The following is a 26,390-nucleotide window of genomic DNA, read 5'->3' as shown; positions in this document are numbered from 1 at the left end:
GAAGGCATAGCTCCCAAGGAGCAACACAAAACCTACAGGCTTTATTGGCAGAAGTTCATTTGGATTTTAAAATTTAGCCCCCTCATTCTTCATGTCTTGCCCAAAATTTTCCTCAGTTATGCCTAGTGCTTAGGAAGTCTTTCCAGTGTAACACCATTAAATCCACCCCTTCTACCAGTCAGCAAAAGATACCAGCAGTCTCCAGAGCAACTGAAAAACTCAATTTGGACATTAATGAGAGAAGACAAGTTTATCATTTCTCAGGTGACTGGGATATGTCAAATAATTATAGAACAGCTTAGGCTGAAATGGATCATAGGAGATCTCTAGTCCAACCTCCTGCTCGGAGCGGGACAGCCCTACAGTCAGCTCAGCTTGCTCAGGGCTTCGTTCTCAGAGCTTGAAACCTCCAAGGGCAGGGATTCCACAACCTCTCCGGGCAACCTGCTCCAACACTTAATTATCCAGAGTGTGCAACACTGCCCTGCATTACCACAGACACCATGCCCAAGGGACTAATGCTTTGCGTGTACAGAGTGGTGTGCTTTAATCACAGAGTACACTGAGGTTGTGTGGTAGTCAAGCACATTCTATTCAAATTTTACAGTCAGATTCATAGTACTTAGAGGCACAGTTTTAAAGTCTGTGACAGTTATAGGTGTGCCAACTTCAGGATTGAAATTTTCAGACTTAAACAGCTTATAGCAGCTAAAAGAACAGCATTATGAACTTTATGAATAACTATGAGATGAGAAACATCTGATTGCTGGAATGAGATTCAAAAAGCAACTGTGTTAAGCATAATGTCAAGCTTCATGTCAATATGGAAATGAAACATTTTAGATTTATTCAGTTGTTGAATATTTTGCCTTATCTCTTTTAATGTCTGTACAGATGAGAAGGGTCAACTTTCCATTCATAAAAGCCTTCTGCTAAGAATTAAAAACCCGGATGTGGTAAAAGTCTGAAACTCCCCTGAAATGCTCTATAGTAAGAATGTTTCTCATGATGACTTGAATCACTGTGGCACTTTTGCTTTACTTGGTGCTCAAAGAATAAAGTAACTCCTGATTAAGTAACATAAGACAGAGTCCACCAGGCAGATGCAACTCTTGACCTTGCTCATCAACTCTCTTTAATTTGCTGAGGTTGGTGATTCAGCATAGGCAGGGCCTGTTTCGCACTGGCTTATTTGGATTATTGCTGTGAAGTGTGACAGGCAAGAAACTCACAACTGACAGAGAAGAAAGCTAGTTTGAAAGTGCAACTTTAATCTCCAGGAAGGCTTCCACTACAAAGTACACTTTAAATAGAAAAAATAAATATCAATTATTTGTATCAGGAAAAAATAAACATTAGGAGAGGTGACATTAGCAACAAATTACTTGAAGAGATGCAATACAGTATGTACTTCTCCAATTAAAGACTAGAACATGAAGAAACTTCTGGTTTTAATTTTCAGAAGAGAATTTATACATAAATACTAAATCTCAAGTAATGAGACAGAAAGCATATATGGCGATTTAGCCATATTCAGAAAAAACCCAGACTGATAGGAACCGACAGGAACAGTTCTCAACTGCAGCCTGTGGGGGTACATACTGTGGCTGGAGGTCAGAGGCTGCTGAAGTTTTTCTGTGACATTATAACTGCTGTAGGAACATGTTTGAGCTTTGTTCTATTTTCACTTTTGCCTGCAGAAAAAGTGCTTAAAAAAAGATATCCTTGAGATGTTCTTGAGTAAAGCCCTACAGGAAAGTGGAAAAGAGAACTAGCACCCCCAAATTCAGACAGAGGCCACAGTACTAATTTTTATTTTTTCATTTCTGATAAAAATTAGCAGTAACTACTGAACACACTGCAGAGGAAGAATTCTCTGTAATTTTAAGGTCCAAGAAAACTAAGGTATTAATGTGGCTCATAAAAACTTGTAGTTTTAACTTGCCATGCTATACAGCTATGTCAAGTCTAAGCTCAATATGGTCTGCAAACTAGCCAAAAGAATCGGACATGAAGGTATTTAATACATGAAGAGTTTCAGACTGCCTGCCCCAGACACTTTTTAAATGTGTAAAACTCACTCCTGCAGAAGCTGCAGTTCAACTTTTATTCAAGGCCTGTAACAACTATGCTTCACATAAAGGGTCAAAATGATCCTAAACAGACAATATGTGCTGGCTGATGATGGGTATATTGCACAACTGGTGTAAAAACACAGCATCCCAGCTCTGGGATGACAGCTATGGTGACAAATTCTTCTTGAAGCACAAAACAGCATCTAACAAGTTTCCTGTGATCTTAATTTGTACATTTGTGAATCCGTATTTCTCCAGTAGCTGTTTATATTCTGACTCGCTTCTCTGCTTGCCTTCAGTCATACTGAGGGACTGTAGTACAGCTCTAGGAGGGTGCATCTTCTGTTCGTCAAGCACAATTTCTGCCACTAGCAAGGCACTTCCTGCATTTCCAAAACAACCAAAAGTGGTTCAGTAAAGTATTTTTAGCTTCAAGTTTTTAGCATTTTGTTCAGAGACAGCTGTAGAGGTTCCTCAGACTAGTGTTTTAATCGTCTTCAGTGGAAATCAGTGACAAAACTTTCAGTAATCGCTTCTTGGAAGCAACCGTTAATTCTTAAAAGGAAGGGGGAGTTTAGAGCACTGTCTCCACTTCAGAGAAGTTCAGATCACTTCCTGACTATGATGAGTTTAAACTTAGACTTATTTCCATTTGAACTAAGCAACTCCTGTACGCATCTGTCATACCTCAATATTCACATAAGAAGATTAAGACAGTTACCCATAATTTTCTTTCATAATTTATAAACAGGATTATGCTTTATGGCCCAGATCTAATTTTGAATGCTCTCCTATGAAATAAACTTTGTAGCTATAGTTAATCCTGTTGGATTAAGGAATCAGTTGATCTTAGCAGTCAGGCTTTTCTGCTTTTTGTCGTCGTCTTTGATTGTTAAGACTCTCCAAATATGAGTCAACAGTGTGCCCTGGCAGCCAAAAGGGCCAACTGTGTCCTGGGTGCATCAAGCACAGCATAGCTAGCCAGTCGAGAGGGACGATTGTCCCACTCTACACTGCACTGGTGCAGCCCCACCTTGAGTTTTGTGTGCAGTCTGGGGCACCTCAATACAAGAAGGTTATCAAACTATTAAGAGTGTGTCCAGAGGAGGGTGACCAAGGTGGTGAAAGGCCTCAAGGGCAAGACTTAAAGACTGGCTGAGGTCACTTGGTTGTTCAGCTTGAAGAGAAGGCTGAGGGGTGACCTCATCGCTGTCTACAACCTCCTCAAGGGGGGAAAGTGGAGGGGGAGGTGCTGATCTCCTCTCTGGTGACCAGCGATTGATAGGGCTCAAGGAAATGGAATGAAGCTGCATCAGGGCAAGTTCAGATCAGACATTAGGAAAAGGTTCTTCACCCAGAGGGTGGCTGGTCACTGGAACAGGCTCCCCACGAAAGTGGTCACAGCACCAAGCCTGTCAAAGGGGTCAAGGAGCATCTGGGCAACACTCTTAAGTCATATGGTTTAGTTTTAGGTGGTCCTTTGAGGAGTGGACTCCATGATCCTTATTCCAACTTGAGATACTCTATGATTCTATGATTCAAATGTAGGAGAAAGCAGAAGAGGCTATGTATTTCTCACAAAATCTGTGCACAAAGTCATGATGAACTCCAGTTTACCACATTCTGGGCACTACTGAGATAGCAAAACAACCTGCTTCTTGATTAACCTAAAGGAACTTTAGTTAGACTACTTGTATGTATAGAAATAAGCACATACTTAGTTATTTGATGATATTGGGCTTAGTAAGAAAGATTGGGCATGGCAGAGATAGGGGAGATGATGTAGTTATAGGTGAAGTCTGCAACTATAGTAAGGGCTTACTTTATATAGTATTATTAGCAGCTTTGTCTCCTTTTTTTCTTAGTAGATATTACCATAATGCAAGTATAGACATTCCAGCAAAGGCTACTATGATTGGACAGAAAAATATGCTTTTTTAATATGAACTTCTTATGATTACTCATTATGTTTATGCATTAACATGCACCTTTAAGCCCACAAGATGAAAAAACTTACCTGGTTTGCAAACAGCTGATATCTTGCTTAATAGCACATGTATCTTTTCATCAGGCCAGTCATGAAGAACACGTGAAAGGATGTAAAGATCTGCTTCTGGAAGATTATCCTTGAAGAAGTCACCTGTTGGAAAGCAGAGTTAGTACATTGCTACAGAAACCACAGACTGCATTCCTACAAAATGAAATTAAAATATTGCAGTGGAACTAGGAGCTTCAGCAGAGGTAAAGAAAGAAACAAGAATGAACAGGTATAGGGATGCACTGATTTGCAGATAAAGAGTGTAGTTAAAGAGAAGAACAGATCACAGGTGAGAATTCTGTAACATATAAAAATAAAGAGAAAGCCTAAAGCAAGGAAGGAGACAAAGTCCTTTGTAGCCACTATGTTAATCTTGCCTAGAAAAGAAAAGCCTGAAACAAGGACGTGCAGCCTCTACTCCCAGTGGTACTAAAACTGCCTAACTCATACTTCCTTATTTATCCACAATCTCCAACCATAGCTGGTTTGTTTTTTCCCCACAGGCTTGGGAAATACAATGTCCCCATTTAGCAGGGGTGAGCCTACATTGCCTTGTACTAAGACACACGTTTGGGGGTTGGAGCAGGGTAGCACACCATTCGCTGAAGTAAAAGAGCCTGCTCTGTGCTACAGGGTAACAGAAATAAGACAAAATATCATGTGTTACATTTACCTGATACAAATGTCACTGGAGCTGTGTGTTGTCCTGAAGGCTGAAAGTAAGAGGTGTTTGCAATGACTTCTGGAAGGTCAAATACTGTGACCTTGAGATTTGGGTATATTTGTACTAATTCACAAGCCAGAGCTCCAGTGCAACCTGTTGAAAGTTTAAAAAAGTCAAATCAATTCTTTTCTCCCAGCATTTGCAAACATTTTTAAAGACAAGGCTGTATAGAACATTAAAATAGAGACATCAAATCAGAATTAGAGGTAGACAGTCAGCTCCACAATTAACAGGGGCAACAGCCCTTCCTGGTGGATAAAGCAATGCTTTAAAGCTTGGGGAATTCAGGCATGAATGATGTGACCTTTGATCATGTGACCTTTGATACCAGTACCTCAGGGTTTTTTGGGGGGTAAAAGAACATTAATGAAAGGGCAAGGACTTGTAATTTGTGGATGAAGAGCACTAGAACTATTTAGCATTTACAAAGCACTGGTATCTGAAGTTTGACAAATATTCTCCAGCATGGTGGGGGATAGGGATGGTAAAGTCTTGGAGTCTCTGCACAAGTGGCAAAGGTTGCACCAGTATTGTGTTAATTCCCCTGACATGCTGTCCACCTCCCCAGACACTAACTGAAGTGTTCTTCCTTCAGTGGATCTTTCCCTATGTAATAACACTCTCTCTGTGCAACTCCAAGCACAGGGCAAAAAAGGACACTAACATGAAGAGTTTCTTCAAGTATATCATTGGTCTTCAACATTTTGGTGGTCATCTTAGACATTAATAATTCAAACAACACACAAAACAAACCCATTCTGAAAGAATCAAAACCTTATGTTCTAGCAGTGCAGTGTGTCAACTTTGACACCTCAATATAGAAGGATTCAGAAATAAATCCTTCATCACTTTTGAAAATCTTGGACATGCCGAAGGACAGCAACAGCACTGTTGAAAATGGAGCTCCCAGACCAATATTCTATCAGCTGAGCCACAAACCATCTTTTCTGTGTTGAGCGCTGTCAGTATGTAACTGATTGTGACAAACATTCACTTATTCCAAACTACTCAAGTACCATTTAAGTAATTCTGCTTTCAGTTAACTGCACTCAGTCCTTTTATTCTGACATTATAATACCAGAAAAACAACAGTAGATAATATTACCACAGTTCTAGTAAAAAATATACATATGTTTTAAGTAAAAAAATATAGAACTGAAATCAAGCTTTTCCCTTTAATTTGTATATAAGTTCAATTACGAGCAATACCTCCTAAATCACAAGCAGATTTAAACTGGGAAAGATCAAATGCTGTAGCCACATCTCTTGCTGTCAGGTGGGCAATGCTGTGCATGGCAGACATAAAACGTTGCTTCACCTCCTGGCTGTGATAATAGTCCTAAAAAGAGAAAAAAGCACAGTAATTGAAGTTGATTTTCATTACTTCATTAAAACTATGTACAACTAAGGCAGTAGGTGCACACCGTTAACATTAGAATTCTAAAATTAAAAGATCAGTTAAAAGTGCCATTGACTAGTTGCTTGTCCAAATCCTTTGCTGTTTCGCTGCAGTGATAAGCAGAGTTTTGCATCCTCTCCAAAATGTTGATCACATGGACACCTTCTGCAGTGCATCTCATTGGCTAGTTTGAACCTGGTCTTGGCGATGTCCCAAGGGCTGTTAAATTCAACACTTCTGCCCACTGAAGCTGGGAAAGCATAGCAGGAGAAGGCGTAACCTGAAAACTACTTTTTAAAGAAATACTGTGCTTTTGATATACATTTACTAACACATTTGCTCCACAGCAAGATGTCTCCAGACTTTAAACTGTTTGAAAGGACAGATTTGATTTTTTTCTTTCCGTCTCCTAAAGTGTTCCTTCTTCTTGATATACTCACAAATTGCCTTCATTTAATTCTGACATCTGTTCTCCCAGGATGGGAAAATAACTAGATGATTGGACCATAAGTGAAACCAGAAACATTAAAGCTCATACTGTTGTTTTTTTTTTTTTTTGGTTAGGGGAGAAGCAAGTATTCAGTACCAGAACCTCATCTCCCTTTACCCTTGAAATGATACATACACATGAATCCCTTTATGTCTCACTTTCATACAAGTTTCATCAGCTTTGTCTGGCTTTACAGCTACCATGAAGTGGAAGTATCTTCAGGCTGTGGTATGCATACTGCCATAGGTAGCCCATATATTCTGCATGGACATACTATCCTGTACACATATGGAGCCCAGGCCTGAACTGGTAGTGGCCACAAGCATTACCCAAACAAACTCAAGTTGGTAATCCAGATGTTTAACAAAGCATGAGATCCAGTTCACCTACGTTAAAACACTTACTTTGCACATAAACGTAAGCATCTGCTGCAGCATCTCCCTTAAAGCAAAGTATCTAAACTCCCTTTAAAAGTTGAAGGAAGTTCAACTTCAAAAGTTGAAGAAACTCCCTTTGAAGGATTTTTAAAGGAGGTTCTGTCCACCAGTAATCTAGGTACTAACATCAGGCTAACAGGACCTTCTTAAGTCTCTAAAGCCCTTAATTCCTTCCACCAACTGTGTATAAGGGATGTAGACATCTCCTGTAGGAGACTGGCTTCATCAGCATCTAGAAGTGAAGTATAAATTAAGAACCTCAGGATGTAGTCTGAAGTACACTTTAAGCCAGCACTGCTGTCATAAGTAAAGACCTGACTTTCTCCTACTCACTCTACTAGCCCTCTCCTTAAACAGGCACAAATATTTATGCCTGCCAACCTGCTTCACCAGGTGGATAATGGATAAGTTAAGCTAGTTATAACCCTAAGCGATTCTCCAGTCTGAACACATCCACCAGGGCTACCCCTGCAAAAGGAACGCTACAGAGATGGAAACAGATGGAAGAAAGGATTATAGTTCTCATCAGCAATATATAATGGCTTGAAGCATATACAAAACTACAAACCTTCATAAAAGAGACTGGATCCCTTCTCCACTGCATCAACACAAAGCAACTTTGAAAACAGCTTTGATTACAGAGTCAGCACAGACTGAACTGGATGCACATCAGTACCAAGTGACTGGCATCCAGAATGGAAGGAGCACATGTGTGATAAGTACTACATGGTGTTATAAAAGGGCCACATAAATGTAAATTGAACAGGCCCAGAGGTTGTTCTGAGAGTATGTTAGCTGCATGGGCAACTTTAGCCAGAGAATTTTTGTCAGCACTCGAATTTCCCAGTATATTCTGTGATTGCTCCAGCACTTAAGAGCCTAATGTTGAAGGGAACAGAAAACTGAGACTAGTGAGTTGCATTGTGTTTCTACCATTTCTGAGACTGATCAACTTTCTTAGACAGCTCAGTCTCCATTTGCCCCTAGATCAGTTCTGGGCTCCTCACAGCTAGTTTTGATACTAATAAGAGTTTACATTACCTTAAATAAATCCTCTGCTTTCTTTCCAAACGCTCGATGGTTCTGCCTGCTGCCTTCTTTGACAGCAGACTCCAAGTTTGTGAAGAGAGGCCAAAGGTGGTCATTAGAGTGGATAATGTAGCCATGAAGTGAGTATTCACCATCTGAGGTCAGGTAGGTATTTGCTGAATCAGTATTACTGTAACCTTATGGGAAGAAAACAATTGTAACCAGCTTTGTTTCAGTACTTTAGAACTGTCACTTAAAATCTGAAGGCATGTTTTCCTGCGTAGCTGTTAGACAGCTAGCAAATCCTGATCTTGGGATGGTATTATTTTATGTGCAAGGATTTCTGTGAAAGAATTCTAAAGATCTTCTCATTCTTAAAAGGAGCATGTACTTAGTTTATAAAAATAATTTAGGTGATAGAAGATATAGGTAAGCACTGATGTTTTATTTTTATTTTTTATTAAACCAGAGTACCTCAGTTATACACCTGATATTCAAGGCAGAATATTAGTTGTTCTTCATTCTTGACTGCATTTTTCTTTAGATTATGACTTCTCCTTCCCTTAAATTCAAGCTTTCTCCAGCACGTTTTGCCTTTAGGGCTTTCTCCTTGGTCTTGTCCTCTAGCAGAGTTGAAAGCCTCCTTTATTTCTTTTTCTTGGCACCTGACCATTTCAAGTCATGCTATGTAAATGATGCATATGAAAAGTTATAACTACATAGTGCAGACTGCAAAAGTTGATCCTAATACTGACTTCCTCATCTACATTCACCTTCAAGCATTGTTCCAGTTAGGAGCACTAAAATTTAAGCTGTTGCCCATGCAGTGACACATTCCAGAGCTCTCCTTGTTAAAAGCCTCACTTTCTGCTGAAGATTGTGACTCTGCATTGCTGCAGCAGGGAATGGAATTTGGTCCTTATCTTTGATAGAATCATAGAATCAGTTAGGTTGGAAAAGACCTTTAAGATCATTTAGTCCAACCATAAGCCTAACACTGCCAAGTCCACCACTAAACCATGTCCCTAAGTGCCACGTCTACAGGCCTTTTAATTACCTCCAGGGATGGTGACTCCACCACCTCCCTGGGCAGCCTGGTCCAATGCTTGATAACCCTTTCAGTGAAGAAATTTTTCATGACATCTAATATAAACCTCTCCTGGTACAACCTGAGGCCATTTCCTCTCATCCTATCGCTTGTTACTTGGGAGAAGAGACCAACACCCACCTCACTACAACCCCCTTTCAAGTAGTTGTAGAGAGCGGTGAGGTCTCCCCTCAGCCTCCTCTTCTCCAGGCTAAACAACACCAGTTCCCTCAGCTGCTCTTTATAGGACCTGTGCCCTAGACCCCTCACCAGCTTCGTTGCCCTTCTCTGGACACACTCCACCAACTCAATGTCTTTTTTGTAGTGAGGGACCCAAAACTGAACACAGTATTCGAGGTGCGGCCTCACCAGTGCCGAGTACAGGGGCACAATCACTTCCCTACTCCTGCTGGCCACACTATTTCTGATACAGGCCAGGACGCTGCTGGCCTTCTTGGACACCTGGGCACACTGCTCGCTCATGTTCAGCCAGCTGTTGACCAACAGGTCCTTTTCCACCGGCCAGCTTTCCAGCCACTCTTCCCCAAGCCTGTAGCATTGCATGGGGTTGTTGTGACCCAAGTGCAGATGATACGTCTGAGCTCTTATGCTGCTCCTTGGGACTGCCCACTCAACTTTTTCTTAGAAATTTAGTCAGTACTATGTCCAGAGAGCAAGAGCAGTCTAAGGATTCCTCAAAGGAGACATGAATGTGTTCATTAGACAAAGCCTGCCCTCAATGAAACAATTCCAGCTACTAGTAATGAAAGCAAAGCAGCCACAATCCTTTCTCCTTTCCCCCAAATCCAAGTTACCCACATCAAGTCAGACCCTGGGACCTTCAAAGCACCTCTTCCAGTCCTCCATGTCCTTCAGTACTATATGCAGTTGGGGGGAAGAAAAATTAATCACCTTGTGGTGTTTTATCCAGTAATCCAAGAGCAGCACATGCATCAAGGAGTCTTTCTGTTCCACACACAGAGGTTCCAGCCTCATTTGCAATATCCACAGCCTTCAGTGGACCTTTATCCTTCAGATGATCAAACATCTTCAGCTTAGAGGCTACAAACAGAGCCTACAGGCAGGAAAAAAATTGTTATCATGCTGTGTTTAAAAGACAGCAATCAAGAAACAGAAGAACTATACCTTTTGCCTAGAATTACTCTACACAGATACTGTTCTTTAAGAAGTGCAACACAGTTGAAGAAAATTCCTAAAAGTTGCTATGATATGTTTCCTTCCCTCTCAGAGAGTTTCACTGTCTTAGCCAAGTAACAGAATTTTAAACAGATGTGTTTGGGAGAGAAAGGAACTCAAAATATTCTGGAACACAGCCTACAGATTTTGTATAAAGACCCTCTCTTTATTCAGATATTTTGCATATCCCAATCTATAAGCTTGTTCCGTAAGGTCAAACATTCTTAAGCATCTGAACCAATGCCAAAAGATCAAATTAAATTTCATTTAACCAAGATGTAAGAAAGTGGAAAGCTCCATTAAGGCAGTGTAACAGCTTTAGTTACTGTAATTTAGGTCTTTGTTTAATAAAAATTAAGGAAAAAAGAATAAAACTTCAGAGCACAACTGTACTACATGCACACCTTAATAGGACATGTATATATGGAATGAGGAAGAGAGAACAGCCAGTGCCTGATGGTGAAGAAAAACCCATGGGCAATGCAGCTGTGTAAGTTGAAAAACTTAAGTGAACTTGTAGAGAGATGTTAACCAAACCAGAGTGGAAAGTTAATGATATGTGACGATATATACCTCTCCATTTGGAATTAATTTGCAGTTCTGCAGTTTCAGTATTCAGAAACAGTTAAAACACCTAAAACCAAGGAACTTACGTAAAGCACAACAGCGGAAGCATACACAGCAATCACAGAATCCATTTCTTTGCAACTGCAGGCAACTCGGGCAGTTGGACTAGATGTTCATTGTAGGTCCCCTCCAACTGAAATAGTCTATTCTATCCTATTCTATTCGAACAATCAAAGGCAGTCAAGGAAAAAAAAGGGATTGACATTCTGGTTAATAAAAATCAAAAGGAGAAAAAGAGATTAACTTTGGAGAGGAAGGTCTGCTACTGGATGTCTATGTATTTTGTCATCTTTATACACTTTTTACAGTTTCCGCTCTTACTCTAATAAGAATGTATAGCTGGGATTTATTATAATCCAGGCTTTCACAATGCTGAGCCAATTGCATCTAGTCTACAACCATTTGGCTTCTAAGAGCTGCCCATTCTTTGGACTGATACCACCTGGAAAGCATAGGAACAGGAAAGAGAAGGTGAGAACATAGGGTCAAAAACTTGGCTGATCCAAGTCACTCTTTTTCTAGCATTCTGTAATTCTCAGTTCCAGGAGAGGGGAAAAAAAAAAAAGAAGAAAAATATCAAAGAAAAAAAAAAAAACAACCAAAGGTCTGAGTGCAGATCTGACCATGCAATTTCAGAACATACTGTTTGAGAAAGTATGAATTAACCCTGATCCCCTCCTGTTCTGCAACAGCAGCTGTTCGGAGTAAAACAGGTGGCGGCAACATCTTTGCCTGCAGGAGATTTCACTCTGCTCTATGAAGTCCTTGAAACAATACTCGAGGATCAAAATGATATAGAACTTGAGAGCTTTTGTGAAACAAAATGCTTTTGTGTTCTTATCCCTATTCTACAAGTGGAGAGATGATGAGTTTTGTCAGATCACAGGGAGCATTCATTGCAACTGGTAATTAATTTTACAAAGATCCAAGCCTTGAGGAAAAAAAATTCCCCACTAGTTCAACATGAAACTCAGCACTTCATCTATGACTTTACATTGGATTAGTGGGAAAGCTTCTGCTTCTATTTACAGCCTCCATCATCTTTCACTGCACAAAGCAGAATTTGGAATCACATCACTGTAAACAGCGTACATAACATGCAACAAAATGCTAATTCTCCGTTTTTTTTTGGTTTTTTTTTACTTAAATTTAAGAAATGCTAAGCATCGTCTCACCCATTCAAGTACATCAAAACTTGCTCCCTATGGATACACAAGGAAGCTCACAAACACAGCAGTCTCAAGGCTGTTTTACTCCAAATCTCTCGGTACTGCACTGCATGCCTGCAAGCAGCACACCCACAGATCTACAGTGACCACGCTATCGTCTTCCTTCAGCTCCGAGTACAACTTGCTGCTGTTTCATCAAAACCATTGTCCACTGTCTTGCATGCTTCCCTCCATCCCCTTTCAAATTTGTTTTATCTTTACTTCCAGATTTGTCATTTCACTGCCACTTTAGCAGTTTTTTCACCTCTTCCTAAAACATGAATGACTTGATGGAGATCAGTGATCTCTTCAAATGATTGGTGTTCATTTCTCTTTCACCAGTCTTCACCACACTGTTGCTGTAAGTAGAAAACTTGGCAGCACTTAAAATGTCCATCTACTCATATCTCATCACACTTGGCTGCTACACAGAGCATGTGACCTTCTGTTCTGTAAGCTGTTACATATATGTCTCCATCAGATACTGCATGGAGATTATCAGGTAAACATACCTGGAACATGCAAAAGGGTATAAAAAAAATAATTGCCTTAATAGGGAATAAAAAACCTAAGATCTTCCACAGAATTCTAATGCTAAGCATTAAAAGTTAGAAAGGAAATATAATATATACAATTCTTGTCATAGTTTTAAGTCAGATAACCACATTAAATGCTTTCTTTGCAGAGTATTATAAAGGTAACTTCCTGACTTTCTGCTTTATTGTGCTCTTGTGATCAGTTTCAAAAAAAACCCAAACTTTTTTCCTCTCAAATCAAGAGACAGAAATTTTAATCAAATGGGTAACTGAAATTTCACAGAACAAATAAAAGCAAATACCAAAAAACCCAATGTCTGCACTGCACCAGAAGTTTCAGCTGTCTTAGATTCTCTGGTACTTCAGTGGTCTTTTTTTACTAATTATTAATACATTCTTAGCCCAGCTCAAGTATTTCACATTATCATATCACTCAGCAATGTAATGAGTAGTTTTATTTTTTCCCTTACCTTTGAAGCTCTAAAACCATCCATCAGCTCTAGAATTTTAGATGGAAATTTTGCTGCTCTTTCCGACACTCCATTCTGATTTTCCAAAGGTACCATAAAACCAGTTCTGACACTAGAACTGTTTTCAGAATCGTAAACAGCTCCTGAGGAACACATCCCACTGCTGTCCAACTTACTAACACCTTTGTGCTCTGTGAAATTTGAAGATTCACTTTCTCCATCACTTAGGTTCTCAAAAGTGTCCACAGAAGGGATAGAGTCATACTTTTTATGTTGTACATTGTGTCTAGTGGGTGGATAGTACAATTCTGCTAGCTTTTTGCAGAAGTGATTCAGAGGAAATCCCACCACATTCAAGAAGTCTCCGTGGACATACTCAACTAACATCCCACCGAGGGCCTGGATTCCATATCCACCAGCCTTGTCCCTGGGGGAGGGAAAGCAGAAATGACATATATTTAATTAAGGTTAAGAGTAGAGGTAGCACAGAACACAAGTAATCCACCAGTACTGCAGAATCTGGAATAAAGACCAGTGTACTCAAGGCAGATTAAATCAACTAGTTAGGCTCAACACTTCAATTTATAAATATAAGGATCAGTATTTCTAAGGGTAAGTAGTCTAAGTTCTTTATGCTTTAGACAGTCCAAGTGCCATAGTCACCTAAGCAGTCATGATTGTGTTGCCATTGGTTACCCAGCACTCTCCAAGTCTTGGCTACCAAAAAGGGAACAGCAAGCACCACTGAGACCAACATTGCCACTGGGTCACCCAGCAGCATACTGACCCTCACTCTATTCCACAAGAGGCTGAAGGGTCTTTTGGGATACATTAGCTCCAAAAGGAGCTCACACTGAAAAAGACATCTTAGAACTCAAATGCTTGTAGTATGAGTCTTGCAGATTTCAGGCATAGGAATATGTAAAATGAGTATCAGGAAGATAGGGCTTTACTGGGGAGGAACAACTTATTCAAATACAAAATCCACTACTATCCCATTCAGCCCTATCCAATTCTTGTGTAACCCTGAGATATAAGTAGAGTTGTAGTTCACAACTCTGTGCTCTTAGATGTCACAGTAGTTTGGCACAGGAATGTATTCTCACAGAAAGTAACCTTGGAAATCTCATTTGTCTTTGGGTGTAATTATGCAAATTCCACTCTGTGGAATGGAGATGCATACAGGCAGATAAGCTGCAATAGACCCAACAATTTCACTGTTTGCATTTAAGGAACAAGGCAGTTAGAATCATGCTTACTACATGATAACACCAGAATTCAAAAGCCTAAGTCAGCAAGCTTTGAAACCAAAGGTCAGTCAATCTCAGATCTACTAACTTCAGATAGCGTGGAATTACACAAACTACTTCTGACAGAAGGTTATTACACAATGAAGACTGTAGATTTTTCATCTTAGATTTGATCACAACCAGCTCTGTACATTTTTAGAACTTATTTTTGGATTTGCTTTCCAATAGCCTAAGAGACACAGAGGAACCGGTATCACAGCAAACGGGATTTTTGAATTGCTATAAACTAGGGAACGTGGCTTTTCCTTTAATCTTGCATTTTACGCACCACTGTATAGCTTTGTCATTGTTTAAATGATTACTTTTTTTACAACATATTTAAAACTTACACCATCTAAATAAGGAATATTCTACTGACTAAAATGTCTTTTCATTTTTAAACGTAGTAGCAGTCCAGTAGGACTGTTCAGCTTCTCGCACCACCCCAACAGCGAGGAGGCTGGGAGTGCACAAGAAGCTGGAAGGGGACACAGCTGGGACAGCTGACCCCAACTGACCAAAGGTATATTCCATACCATATGACATCATGCTCAGCATATAAAGCTGGGGGGAAGAATGAAGCAGGGGCATTTGGAGTGACGGCGTTTTTCTGCCCAAGTAACCATTATGCATGATGGAGCTCTGTTTTGCTGGAGATGACTGAACACCAGCCTGCTGATAGGAAGTGGTTGAATGAATTCCTTCTTTTGCTTTGCTTGCGTGCGTGGCTTTTGCTTTGCCTGTTAAACTGTCTTTATATCACCCGAGAGTTCTCTCTTTTATTCTGATTCTCTCCCCCATCCCACCAGGGGGGAGTGGGCAAGCAGCTGGGTGGTGCTTATTTGCTGGCTAGGGTTAAACCACAACAGCTATATACTTTTAGAATTAGTCCCTGTGTCACCAGTGACTGACTTTTAAAATACTATATGCCAATTTTGTCTTTGCTATAAAAAGAACTCAATCCAATCCTCAACAACACAAAAGAGTCAATTTTCTTTTAATTTTTCATGTGATCATTAAGTCTTGTATGATTCCACAAAATTAAGTCAACATTAAAAAAATAAACAAATGGTCACTTGAACTACAACAGTGTTTAGAAAAACCTGTATGCACATAAATGTATAACCAGTATGGGTGTCCATGGAAGAGGGGACAAAAAAACAGCCAAACTCCCCCCCATGACAGACTTACTGTTTTGCAAAATTTATAGGACATTATGTTTAGCAGTTCCTTCACAAGGCCAGAGCAAATGTTTCCTATCCTCTTGATTATATGACTCAGGATTGACTGGCTTCTGCTCCAGAAAGTAATGAAATATATTCTCTGAATCTCTGGTCCCTGAGGATCCCTTGCTGTCACACACGCTGTTTAGCAGAATGAACAGAACTACCCAACATTGCTCATGAGACATTTTGCTATGGCACAGCACTGCTAAAGCACATTTTCTTCCAGAGGAAATAATCAAAATAGTCAAAAATATTTTTCAACCTGACATTCCTCCTAAAAATCCATGATCACTTCTCCTTAAAACTGTAACTTTCTGATCAGCTGCATACTAAAGATCACCTTCCAAAAACCTAACTAGGAATTTCTGTTACAAACTGCATTCTTGCCAAAAGATTCTTTTCTGCATAATCCAATTTAGCTTCATTCTCTTTAATAAGCTGTGAACCTTACGTGTTCAGAAAGTATGCCTCATTTATGCATAAGCACTTAAATAAATCCAAAGTATACACTGGTTCCTCCTTCCCCAGTAAAACGTGACTGTATTGTTTTATAGCACAAATGAGTGTAAAACACCAGCATGACTGATATTCTTATGCAGTCCGAATTGAAGTTAGAACTAAAATTTCACCTCAGATCACCAGATATGCATTCCGTAGTGCTAACTATGACCTGATTTGCCTTCAGTAAGCTTCAGCTAACACAGGGGAAAAGGCAAATTCTGTAAAGTCACAATCATGCCCTTTTTGTGTCCAAGTAAGTACTTTTTTCTTTTTTTATTTATTTTTTTTTTAGACAATCCAATCAACTTCATCTTAGGAGTAGTTAAGCATTCTGTTCTCATCCTACTTCTTCTGTGGCATCAATGTTGTCTGTAAATAACTAATATATTGCAAAGGTAGAGGAAACACATAAGCTAAAGCACTATTATGGCATAAGAACACGTATAAGCTGGCCACAAGAATAACTAAAAATTAAGTTGGCATTTCTTGCATCAGAGCACTGCGATTTTGATAAACTAAATAAACCAAATTCTAGCTTCTTTCAATAAAGTTCTCCAATACACTGATTATCCAACACTCAATCTATTCACCTGTTTTATAATGAGAACTATCCATTGTCTCAGGTACCCAAGCTCCCTGAATGCCTCTGTTAACAGAGACGTAATTGGATATTGCATGAGTGCTTGCTCTAATCCAGAGTATTTCAACAGTCCTCACTTTTCAAATTTGTTAGGGTACTAAAAAGGTAGCTCACTTTCCCAGGAGGAATGATAGTTCTAGTCAAGAAGAACAGAATACCTACCTTGCATCACCCATTCTACCATTTATCATACATACAGAGCAAAATTTCACAGAACACAGGACAAAATGTTTTATGCTGGTGTCTAATAACATACCCTAAGGCCTGTTCTCAAGTACAGTGTGATCGTTTCAGGGTCTTACTTACATTGGCTCCCCACTATGAATGTACTCCCATAAGAGCTCTTCAGACAGGTCAGAAAATTTTACTTTAGTCTCTTCATAGAAATCAGTGATTTCCATCTCTAGCTGATTATCTACAGAAAGGAAGAGGTCTTATTAGAAACAAAAATTGTAGTTTAGAGAGCATAACATCTCAGTTTTATTTCAGTTTGTATTCATTTTACTTTTTGCTTGGGAAAAATTAAAAATACTACACAGATGTCTAAAATGACTAATAATGCTCTTTAGGGACAGTGGACTCCTAACTTCCCCAAAAAAGTAAAAGCTTGCATTTTCAACCTCTGCAGCCCTGTCTTGGGGCTAATAGGTTTCTCTCCCTGTGTGGGATGCACTCTTAAATTAATGATGCTTATGCAGAGCTATTTATGGACTGCCAGCATACACATCCAGCACTGAGTACAAAAAAGGCTACAAACACCCTCTTACTTTATGGCTGTTGTCAAAGAAATCTTAACAACACATCATAGTTAAACATGTACCTGTTAAAAATGCTTGAATGTGAATGTGCAGCTGCACCTGTACTGCAGACTCAAGCATCCAGCAGTCTCAAGTAACCATCAGTGTCATTTTTGTATCATCAAGAAATAACAAGATTATTTCAGACTTCTGTCTCTAGAAGAGCTTGAGAGGAAGCCAGAGGTGCATTAAAGTACTGCACACCTGGGTGTTGATCATGTTGCATGTGGTACACTGTGAATCTGGTATTATTGCAGATGGAGCATGTTCAAAAGGAACATGTTCAAAAGGAAACAGCCTTGCACAAGTGAGTGTGCACGTTACAGATTATTAGTTCTCTCTACTCTTTCCTATAAAAAAATCAAGGTCAGCATCTCCTACTAACACTGTTCTGATAGCAGTGGAAATTCTTAAGGAGTAAGAAAGATCCACAGCACAGACTAAGGGAAGAATATTAACCAGCTGCTAATGGTGTTAGTGTTGAAAAAAAACATTTAATGACCCAGATGAAATAAAAAAGTTGTTGCATTTGAAGACAGATTACTACACCTTTCAGTATTGATAAAAAAACCCAATCAAAATGAAAATTCCGTCTGTAACATATATGTGGTGCTTAATGACAACATTTTAATTAGAAACTAAAACTAAATGTATTCTAGAAAACTATTCCACTGATTGCATCACTTGGAGAATATGCAGACTTATGGTATTTTTATTCATCTGAATATGACATGGCATAAATTTGCAAACTTCAAATGAGATGTGCTGTCACACCATCAGTACTGCAGTACTGCACACTTTTACTGTCTTCCTAGAAGTAAATGATGAAATGCATTATTCTTGCTGGATTGCTCACAGGAACCCCTTGATAACACGTTTTATTTCTTTTGCAGCAGCTCTCTTTCTATTGTACTAGCATATTAGTAAGGGTACTGGTTCAGTGACTTCTGTTACAAGAGTTAAGAGCAATCATTCAAGTAAAGATTAAAAGCTGTAAATAATTTGTCTACAGAAAGACTACATCCAGTGAAACTTCAGAGAAATGATCCTTGCAAAAGTTCCACTAAAAGAATATTAGCATAATTATCAGAGAAAGTCCCTCAAACCAAACACTCATAAAATTATATTAATGGTACAGTTCTCATAAAATCCACTTGCTTACTCTATAAATTATCTGATAAAGAACGTCGATGTATTGCTCCCTACAGTTCACTATCAGTCTGAGGCATTAAGCTATTACTTCACTCATACCCTAAAAATGGGCTCTAAAGTTTCCCTTATTTACTGAAAAACAAAGTAACTACAGATACAGCAACCGCTTGTATTCATCAGCTAGTGTACACAGAACACAGGAGTTAATATGGATCAGATTTTGCTCAGTCCCACTGTGTATGAAAAATTTCTATCCTGCTTCTTCAATTGTACAAGTCCTTATGAGAATATTTTAAATGAAAATACTGAGATTTAATAAAATGATATATGTACCTTTACTGCTGCAATGTATAATAGCCACTCCCGTGAACACACTGTGCTCTTTCCCACTCAACCTGTCAGCGAAAAAATGTGCATTAAGCAACAGTTTTATGAAATCTGTCATGTGCAGAAACGTTCTACATGATTATGTTACTACAGCCTGAGAAACAGACCTTTATATTAATACATCACTTGATGACTCTGATGTGTATCCTAAATAAATAAATTGTTGTTTTTTTTTTTTTAATTTCAATATAGGTGAAAAGACATGGGCAAAACAAAAAAATACTATTGAGACATTCAGTCCTTTCAGTCCTCACAATCTCACTTGTACCAATGTCCACAATTTGGAAAAGTAGTCCATGGTATCAGCTTATTTACTGTACACAGGGAGAAGTGACCACTCCAAATGCATCAGAAAAAGCCAATCAGCATAAACACTACCATTACAGGCACCTTTACTCAAAGCTGGCAATAAATAGCTAGGTGATGCAACTTAGACTAAACAAGGCAACTAGAGCTTGCGTACTCATTTCATCCAGACTAGTCCCCAAGGGTCCCATGGCAAGCCAGAGTAACTGATGCAGAATGTAGCGGAAGAGAGCCTATACTCACTCTTACCCCAAACCCATGTGCGCTCTCTTGTAGTGGCTCCAGAGCGCCACACTGTGGCCGATTAATTTTGAGAGCTTTAAATTTATTAATCTGATGTGTAAGCAACGGAAGTCTAATAAATAGCATGAGAACTTTAACTTTTGAAGACACTAGTTAAGAAATAGTGTCCTATAGGTTAGCCAGGCTACTACTTGATGTGATTAGAAGGATCTCGCACTCTTACTATCCCCCATAAGATTCCACGTAATTAATTTTAAGATGAAACAGTGAATGAAAATTTTAATCTAACACCTTTGATATATGCAAATATAGTCTGCATTTTTTTCCTGTTCATATAGAACAAAATTAAGAGGAGTTATAAAAAAGTAAATTTTAAGTGCATTTCATACCTATGATTAAGAGACTAACCTACTGAACTTAAAAAACCCCAACCAACCAAACAAAAAGCCAAAACACTTGAGGGTGTTAGAAGTAGACTAAGTTCTGTTAAAAAAAAAGTACTATTATTGAACTAACCAAACTTGGCATGATTACAAGCAAAACCAGTTGCGCAATCTCTTGCCAGAGGGACTCCTTTGGGAATCTCCTACTAATAACATATGCTGCTGTCACCTTTTTTTTGACTGCTACTTTTAAGTTATGAACATGCCACAAAGGATCAAAAATTCAGTCTAAGTCATCAACAAAAAAAAATTAATCTAAAATAGACTGACAGAGCAAAACTCCAAAAACTACCAAGCCACTTGTATTCTCTCTTTAGGAGACACCTGGGTTAGAATGTAAACTGGTGAAACAAGCACTGCACCTTTTCTGTATTTCCCCCTTAAAACAGAAGCTTGGATTAATCACATCTCATCCTTCAGAAAGGAGACGACTAAAGTTATTTAGTTTGAGTTTCTCAAAAAAAAAACAAACGAAAAAAAGAACACTAAGATAAAATTAAGCTTTGTAGGGAAAGGTATCCTTAAGGAAAAAAGTAGAAGCCTCAGAAAACACCATCCTATCTTCCATGGACAACACTGATAGAAGTAGATTCTTACTCCTCAGTTAAACTACAGAATTTAAAGCAATTGTCCATGAACGCATATCACCATGTACTTTCCTGTATATGCAATAACCTTCCATTAAATGTCAAGACTCAAAACACTTCTATGATGGTTCTATCCTCCTTCCCACCATGATTCCTCTCCATACCTCCCCTTCCTGAACCAGCTGAAGCATACACAGTCTTGCAATAAGTGACTCTGAAAACTGATCCAAGTGAAAACAAAGTGGTTCATTACATCACTGATCAGCTTCCTAAGGTGACGGGGCAAGAGCAAGCAGCTGTGGATAACATAAAAGCAGGTCTAACTTTTTCAGTGGCAGAACTGGCTTATACTATTTAAAAACGATTGAAAAATTTGTGTCCATGGGGTTCTTCATATACATCAAGGAATCCGTACATGTCCTTTTAAAACAGCTTAATATACACATTTGGAATCTTATTAGAACTACAGACCTTGACAGCATCCTATAGGCATCTTGCTTATCAACTGGTTTCTCCAGGATTTGCTCATCCACAGTCTAAAACAGAAAGACAGAGTGAGTGTGCTGTTTTTTCTTACGTTTCAGAAACTGTGGTCAGAAATGATGTTTAAACCATGATTGCAGCCAGGTTTTCAAACATGACTCTGCTGAGCAGAGCAAGAGGCACAGATACTTTGGTAGAACAGGTAATTTAGTGTCAAGCACATAATGAGCACAACACTCTATCCTCCAGTGGCTGCAGCTCTCAAACAAAAGTGTAATTCAACTTTTCTCCTTAACGCTTCACTGTCTTGTGTGGAGATGACAGGTACAAAGTGATGCCCACTATAAGGCACAACATTGAACAGTTCATATGATCTGGACTTGACAGTCAACAGTTGCCTGAGAACACAATTTCCATTACATACTAGAGGACTGAAGGCAATACTTATGGAATACTAGTGCCTCTGCAAAAACAGCAGCAAGGCTTCTTTCTAGCCCTCAAGATACCAGAAATAGCCTTTTTGGGGAAAAAATCCCTAAAACCCACAGCCACAAAACCCAGAAGACACATTGTATTGCAGCAACTTCTCAGTGAAGATAGTTTTCAAACTTTAACCCTAATGATACAAGTATTTTCTACACTTGCCATAAATTAAGACAATACTAAACCACACGAGACTTCTTACCACAATAGTGTCTGCTCCTATGACAACATCAGGTGTTCTCAGGTGTTTCTGCAAAGGCATAAAGAAAGATGTTATTTCTCAAAACAGGTAGAAAGAGCAAAACCTTTTAGAATTTACAGTAAGAAAACCTAAGTTCACTGATTTGCAGGTACGGCTATATGCGGACCTGAAAACAAGACACTGTTTTTCCTTTTGCACCGTTAACAAAATAGTAATCATCTGTATCGCCATAAAAGTGAGGAAACAGGAGGCTTGAGCAGACTGTTGTTGTGTCACAATTTTGCGCAAACATGTTACTGATGAACAAATGCAGCCAGGAAAGAACTAGTGGCATTCTCAAAGGTCAGCCTGATCTTCAAGGTGGCAGACGGAATTACTTTCAAGGAAGTGCCCTATATATGGAAGCCAGGGAGTACAGCATTGAAACCCTCCAGGATCATTTTTCCAAGCCAAGTTTTGCTGAAAAAAACACTTTCTTTAGTTCCATTTTGCTTCTCTCTCTCAAAAGTGAACACATACAGTCCATTTTGGGGAACTGAGAGGTAAGGGTATATAAAGATTATGTATAGTCTTTCCTTGGCTTTAAACTACTCTAAACTGTTCTTATAGATGTATTTTGATTTACTCGCTTGCTACAAGGTACATAGTTATTATTTAACAGACAAGTTTCCTGTCTTGCTGTGTAACTCTGATCATTATATTAAAAACTTTGTAGGGAGGTGATTCTTCTATATAAAGGCTGTTGATGTGCTTTAAATAGTAGAACTAATTTAAAGCTATCATTAAAAGAAAAATGAAGAAGCATTTTGAAATCCACTGAACTAGCATTATCACCAGCATAGTGTTTTGGAATGAAAGTCAAATGTAAGCCAGTTAGCGAGCTTGGGTTTAAAATCCACCCTCCTGAAGTCACACGAGTCTCTGAAAAGAACTCGACAGAAACCTGGATAACGATTTACATTGGAGATCATGCAATATTTGCTTTGAAGAACGGTGACATCTGGCAATGTTGTTGGTTTAAAGTGTTCGACATTCCTTTTCTGCCATCAGTATAGGTTCAACAAACATACTCCTCTCTTACAGAGCTGCATTATTAAGACATGATTATGTTACATTTGGTGGGATCTAATCAGCTAGACTTCTAAATAGCTTCTAATAGAGAACAGCCTTATGCATTCAGAGTGATCACAGCAATGGGCAGAAATAAAACATGGCACTGATGGTGCAAATTGTACCACTGGTTTTGATAATATTTAGGACACAAAATGGATGCCTTGACTACAGAACCTGAAATCACATCAGCTTCTCCCTTCTTAAAATGAAATTACTCTTAATGAAAGCTACAGCAAAGCCCTGGATTCACATCAGTGTGTTTTTCTATAGAACCTGCCTCCAGTCAACAAATAACTGGAATGAACAACTGTCCAGCTGCACACCTGACTGTTGTAAGGAACTACCAAATATACATGCGAAGCGAGAGTAGGTGCACTGCTGACAAGAGATGCAGGCCCCTTCTGTTTGTGGAAAGACCAAACTGCAGGCATGAGACCTTCTTTTGAGTAGGTGAGTTAATTTCAGGAAGCCATCTTTCACAAATGACAGAAAACTTCCATTTGCCTTTAGTGGGGAAAATGTACTCATTTTCAAGATATCACCTAAGAAGTACATGCAAATTAAGTCTCAGTAACACACACCACTTAAAAGACAAAAATCTTACTGCCAAAATAGCTGCTAACTTACTACGTGCATTCTGTTTGCTACTTCGAGAGCTTTCTGTTTTGCTGTTTCCACTGCATACTCGTAAGGGGCTGCAAAAGATGACTTTTCAAGTGTCTCCTTAAACCAGGATGGAACCACCTCAAACCGCAGGCCCTGTGACAAAGGAAAGCAATGCAGTAAACATAATCTTGTTATTAGAGGTTGTTCCCAACACATATTAAGCAAGTGACAAATCTGATTTTTGCTCTTTACACTTTAACATACGCCCCACCTCAAACACAAAGGAAAAGCCAGTACTTCTCTTAGTGTTTTGTGTATGCATATCATTTGCAAGCAGTCCAAAACAAACAAACAACAAAATCAGAAAGAACTTTTAAAACAACGTGCTTACTTGATTTTACCCTTATTATTTATTAGAACCTAATCACATTAGTAGTTTCACTGTTCTTCTCCTATAAAAATCTAGCAGTATAAAGCCTACTCACTTCATAAACAGACTATTCTACTCCTGGATTTTTTTTTAATTGAATCCATCCATAGCACTTTACTTGTGCACCAGTAGTACACATTCTGACAGGAGCTTTACCACCCACACTTTTATGTGTTATTACACGTGATACACAGAAAACAGAAGAGACAGTTTCTGTATGGATTTGTCAAAAAAAACAATTCTTCCTACTTCTTGCCTCCAGGTTATGCCTGTGAATTTACTACATCCAGCAGGCACGTTATGTTTCTAATAGCTGAGTGCATGCTTGAACCTTGGTGCTTCTCCCCATCTCTGTATTTGGGAAAGAATATACTTTTTCCCATTTAAGTTCAGCTGCTCCCATGAAGAATCTGAACATTAAGAAATCTAAATTTGATGCATTATAATACCCAAGTGCCATTCAAAAGCCTCCTGCAGCCTGCCCAGTGAGATGGGTGGACTCGTTCCTCCACAGGGGCTGAATGGTCTGAATGGTTATGGCTTCTTTTGCACTCCACAAGCGCTTTATGGAAAGAAGAGACAGCTACCTTATTTCTCTTGCCTCCCCCCCAGTCCCATGAAGTTTTCATACATTTCAGAAGCCTATGTCAAATTTTCAGAAGTTTAGGTGTTAAGTATCTAAAGTAAGGGCAATGGAAGTACATTTTTAATAACTTCAGTCCATCATAAGACCTTCCAAACCTTTTTGTTATATGCCAGAAGTAATTATGCTGGCATTTTTCAGTCTGAGCAAGTTTTTTGTTTGATGACACCATCTCCCTGTCAGCAGAATACTATAATCCCCTCTCATATTAATCTGATCACACACAAAACTGACACACACACACTTGCCTACAGAGAAAAACTGAGAAAGAAGAATCAGGACTGGAAAAAAAGAACATTCGTATGTAAGCCGGCGTGCAGCTCAGGGTAGCAGAAACGCGATGGCAACCGGCCGGCCCCGCGGTTCGGAAGCTCCGAACGCCAGCGGGCCCGCACGCCGCTGCCCGGGCTGCAGGCGGGCACGGGCGCGGTGAGGCCCAGCGGCTGCGCCGCCGTCCTCGCCCCCCACGCACAATAAACCCAGCTGCGGCAGGAGGCACAGGGCTTCTCGAGCCCGCTCTGGGCCGCCAGCCCCCGGGGGCTGACGGGCGGGAGGGCCGGGAAGCGGCTGCCCCTCAGGCCCGGGCAGGCGCCAGGCGGCCGCTGGGCAGCCGTTGGGCGGCCGCCGCGGCCTGCGCACCGCGCCCTCCGCCGCGGCCCGGTGGCGGCTGAGGGCCTTCTTCCCTGCCCAGGCGAGGCGAGTGGCCCGCCCGCACTCACCACGTTGGTGAGGATCTCCTGCCGGCGCGGCGAGGCGCTGGCCAGCACCACCCTCTTGCTGACCAGCTTCCCCAGCACCGGGTTCAACACCATGGCTGCCGCTGCCTCCGCCTCCCGCTCCGCGCAGATCGGGGCGGGGGTCCTGCGTGCTTACGGTGGCCTTATACTGCACTTGGGCCGCGGGGCGGAGCCGGGCCGGGACCGCCCCAGCGAGCCGCGGAGGCCCTGCGGGGCGAAGGCGGGCGGGTAGCCCTTGGGGCCGGAGAAGGGGTTCACCCGGCCCGCCCGCCTAGTCCCTGGCCCCCCCGCTCCCCGTCGGCTGTGGCCTCGGCCTCCGGGTCCTGGCGGCCTCGTGGAGGTCCGGCCTCCGCCACCCGTGGGCCCGGCGTGCCAGCAACGCGCCCCGCCGGACCCAGCGCCGCAGGGGTGGGGTAGCCTCACGGGAGGTTGGGGCTTTACCAGTAATGAGCTGTACGCCGCCTGAAGGCGGGCTTCAGTGGACTAGACAGCACAGGCCGGTTCTGCGCTGTAGGAGCTGCGTTTAACACCCCACCTCCCCTGCACCAGTAATTCTCGAATTAAGTTTTTGGCAAGGAGGCGATATCGTTCGATTTTTTAGGTCAGAAGGAACTATAAGAATTCACCTGATATGTTGTAAATCTTAGTGGATGGGATAGCCCCTATTTGGCCTTTTAAGCAAGCAGAAAAAGTCAACATAAAAACTCCATTCCCATTAACTTGCAAATAGTGTGATGTTATGTGTTTTCTCAGTTGGCTGGTAAGAAAGTGAAATACATTCTATAGCGTTAAAATAGCAGTTTGC

The 26,390-nt window shown here is 40.3% G+C and overlaps 1 protein-coding gene across 1 annotated transcript; it reads right to left on the bottom strand.

Moving 5' to 3' along the window:
- Positions 1–2,240: 2,240 nt before the first annotated feature.
- ASMTL (acetylserotonin O-methyltransferase like) lies at positions 2,241–25,775 on the bottom strand (the record flags this gene model as incomplete). Its single annotated transcript, XM_082005091.1, has 13 exons — positions 25,568–25,775; positions 23,797–23,928; positions 22,057–22,104; positions 21,360–21,424; positions 19,256–19,317; positions 17,280–17,388; positions 13,318–13,744; positions 10,192–10,354; positions 8,205–8,389; positions 6,047–6,176; positions 4,787–4,930; positions 4,093–4,215; positions 2,241–2,458 (listed from the first exon to the last, which is right to left on the bottom strand). The coding sequence occupies exons 1-13, from the start codon at positions 25,658–25,660 to the stop codon at positions 2,241–2,243; spliced, it is 1,899 nt and encodes a 632-aa protein (XP_081861217.1). The 5' UTR covers positions 25,661–25,775.
- Positions 25,776–26,390: the final 615 nt, after the last annotated feature.

This window comes from Phaethon aethereus (genome assembly GCF_964289735.1).
Source record: "Phaethon aethereus genome assembly, chromosome: 1".
NCBI classification, from domain to species: Eukaryota; Metazoa; Chordata; class Aves; order Phaethontiformes; family Phaethontidae; genus Phaethon; species Phaethon aethereus.
Note: the sequence above shows the minus strand (reverse complement) of the source record. Positions and strands in the feature narration are given on the sequence as shown.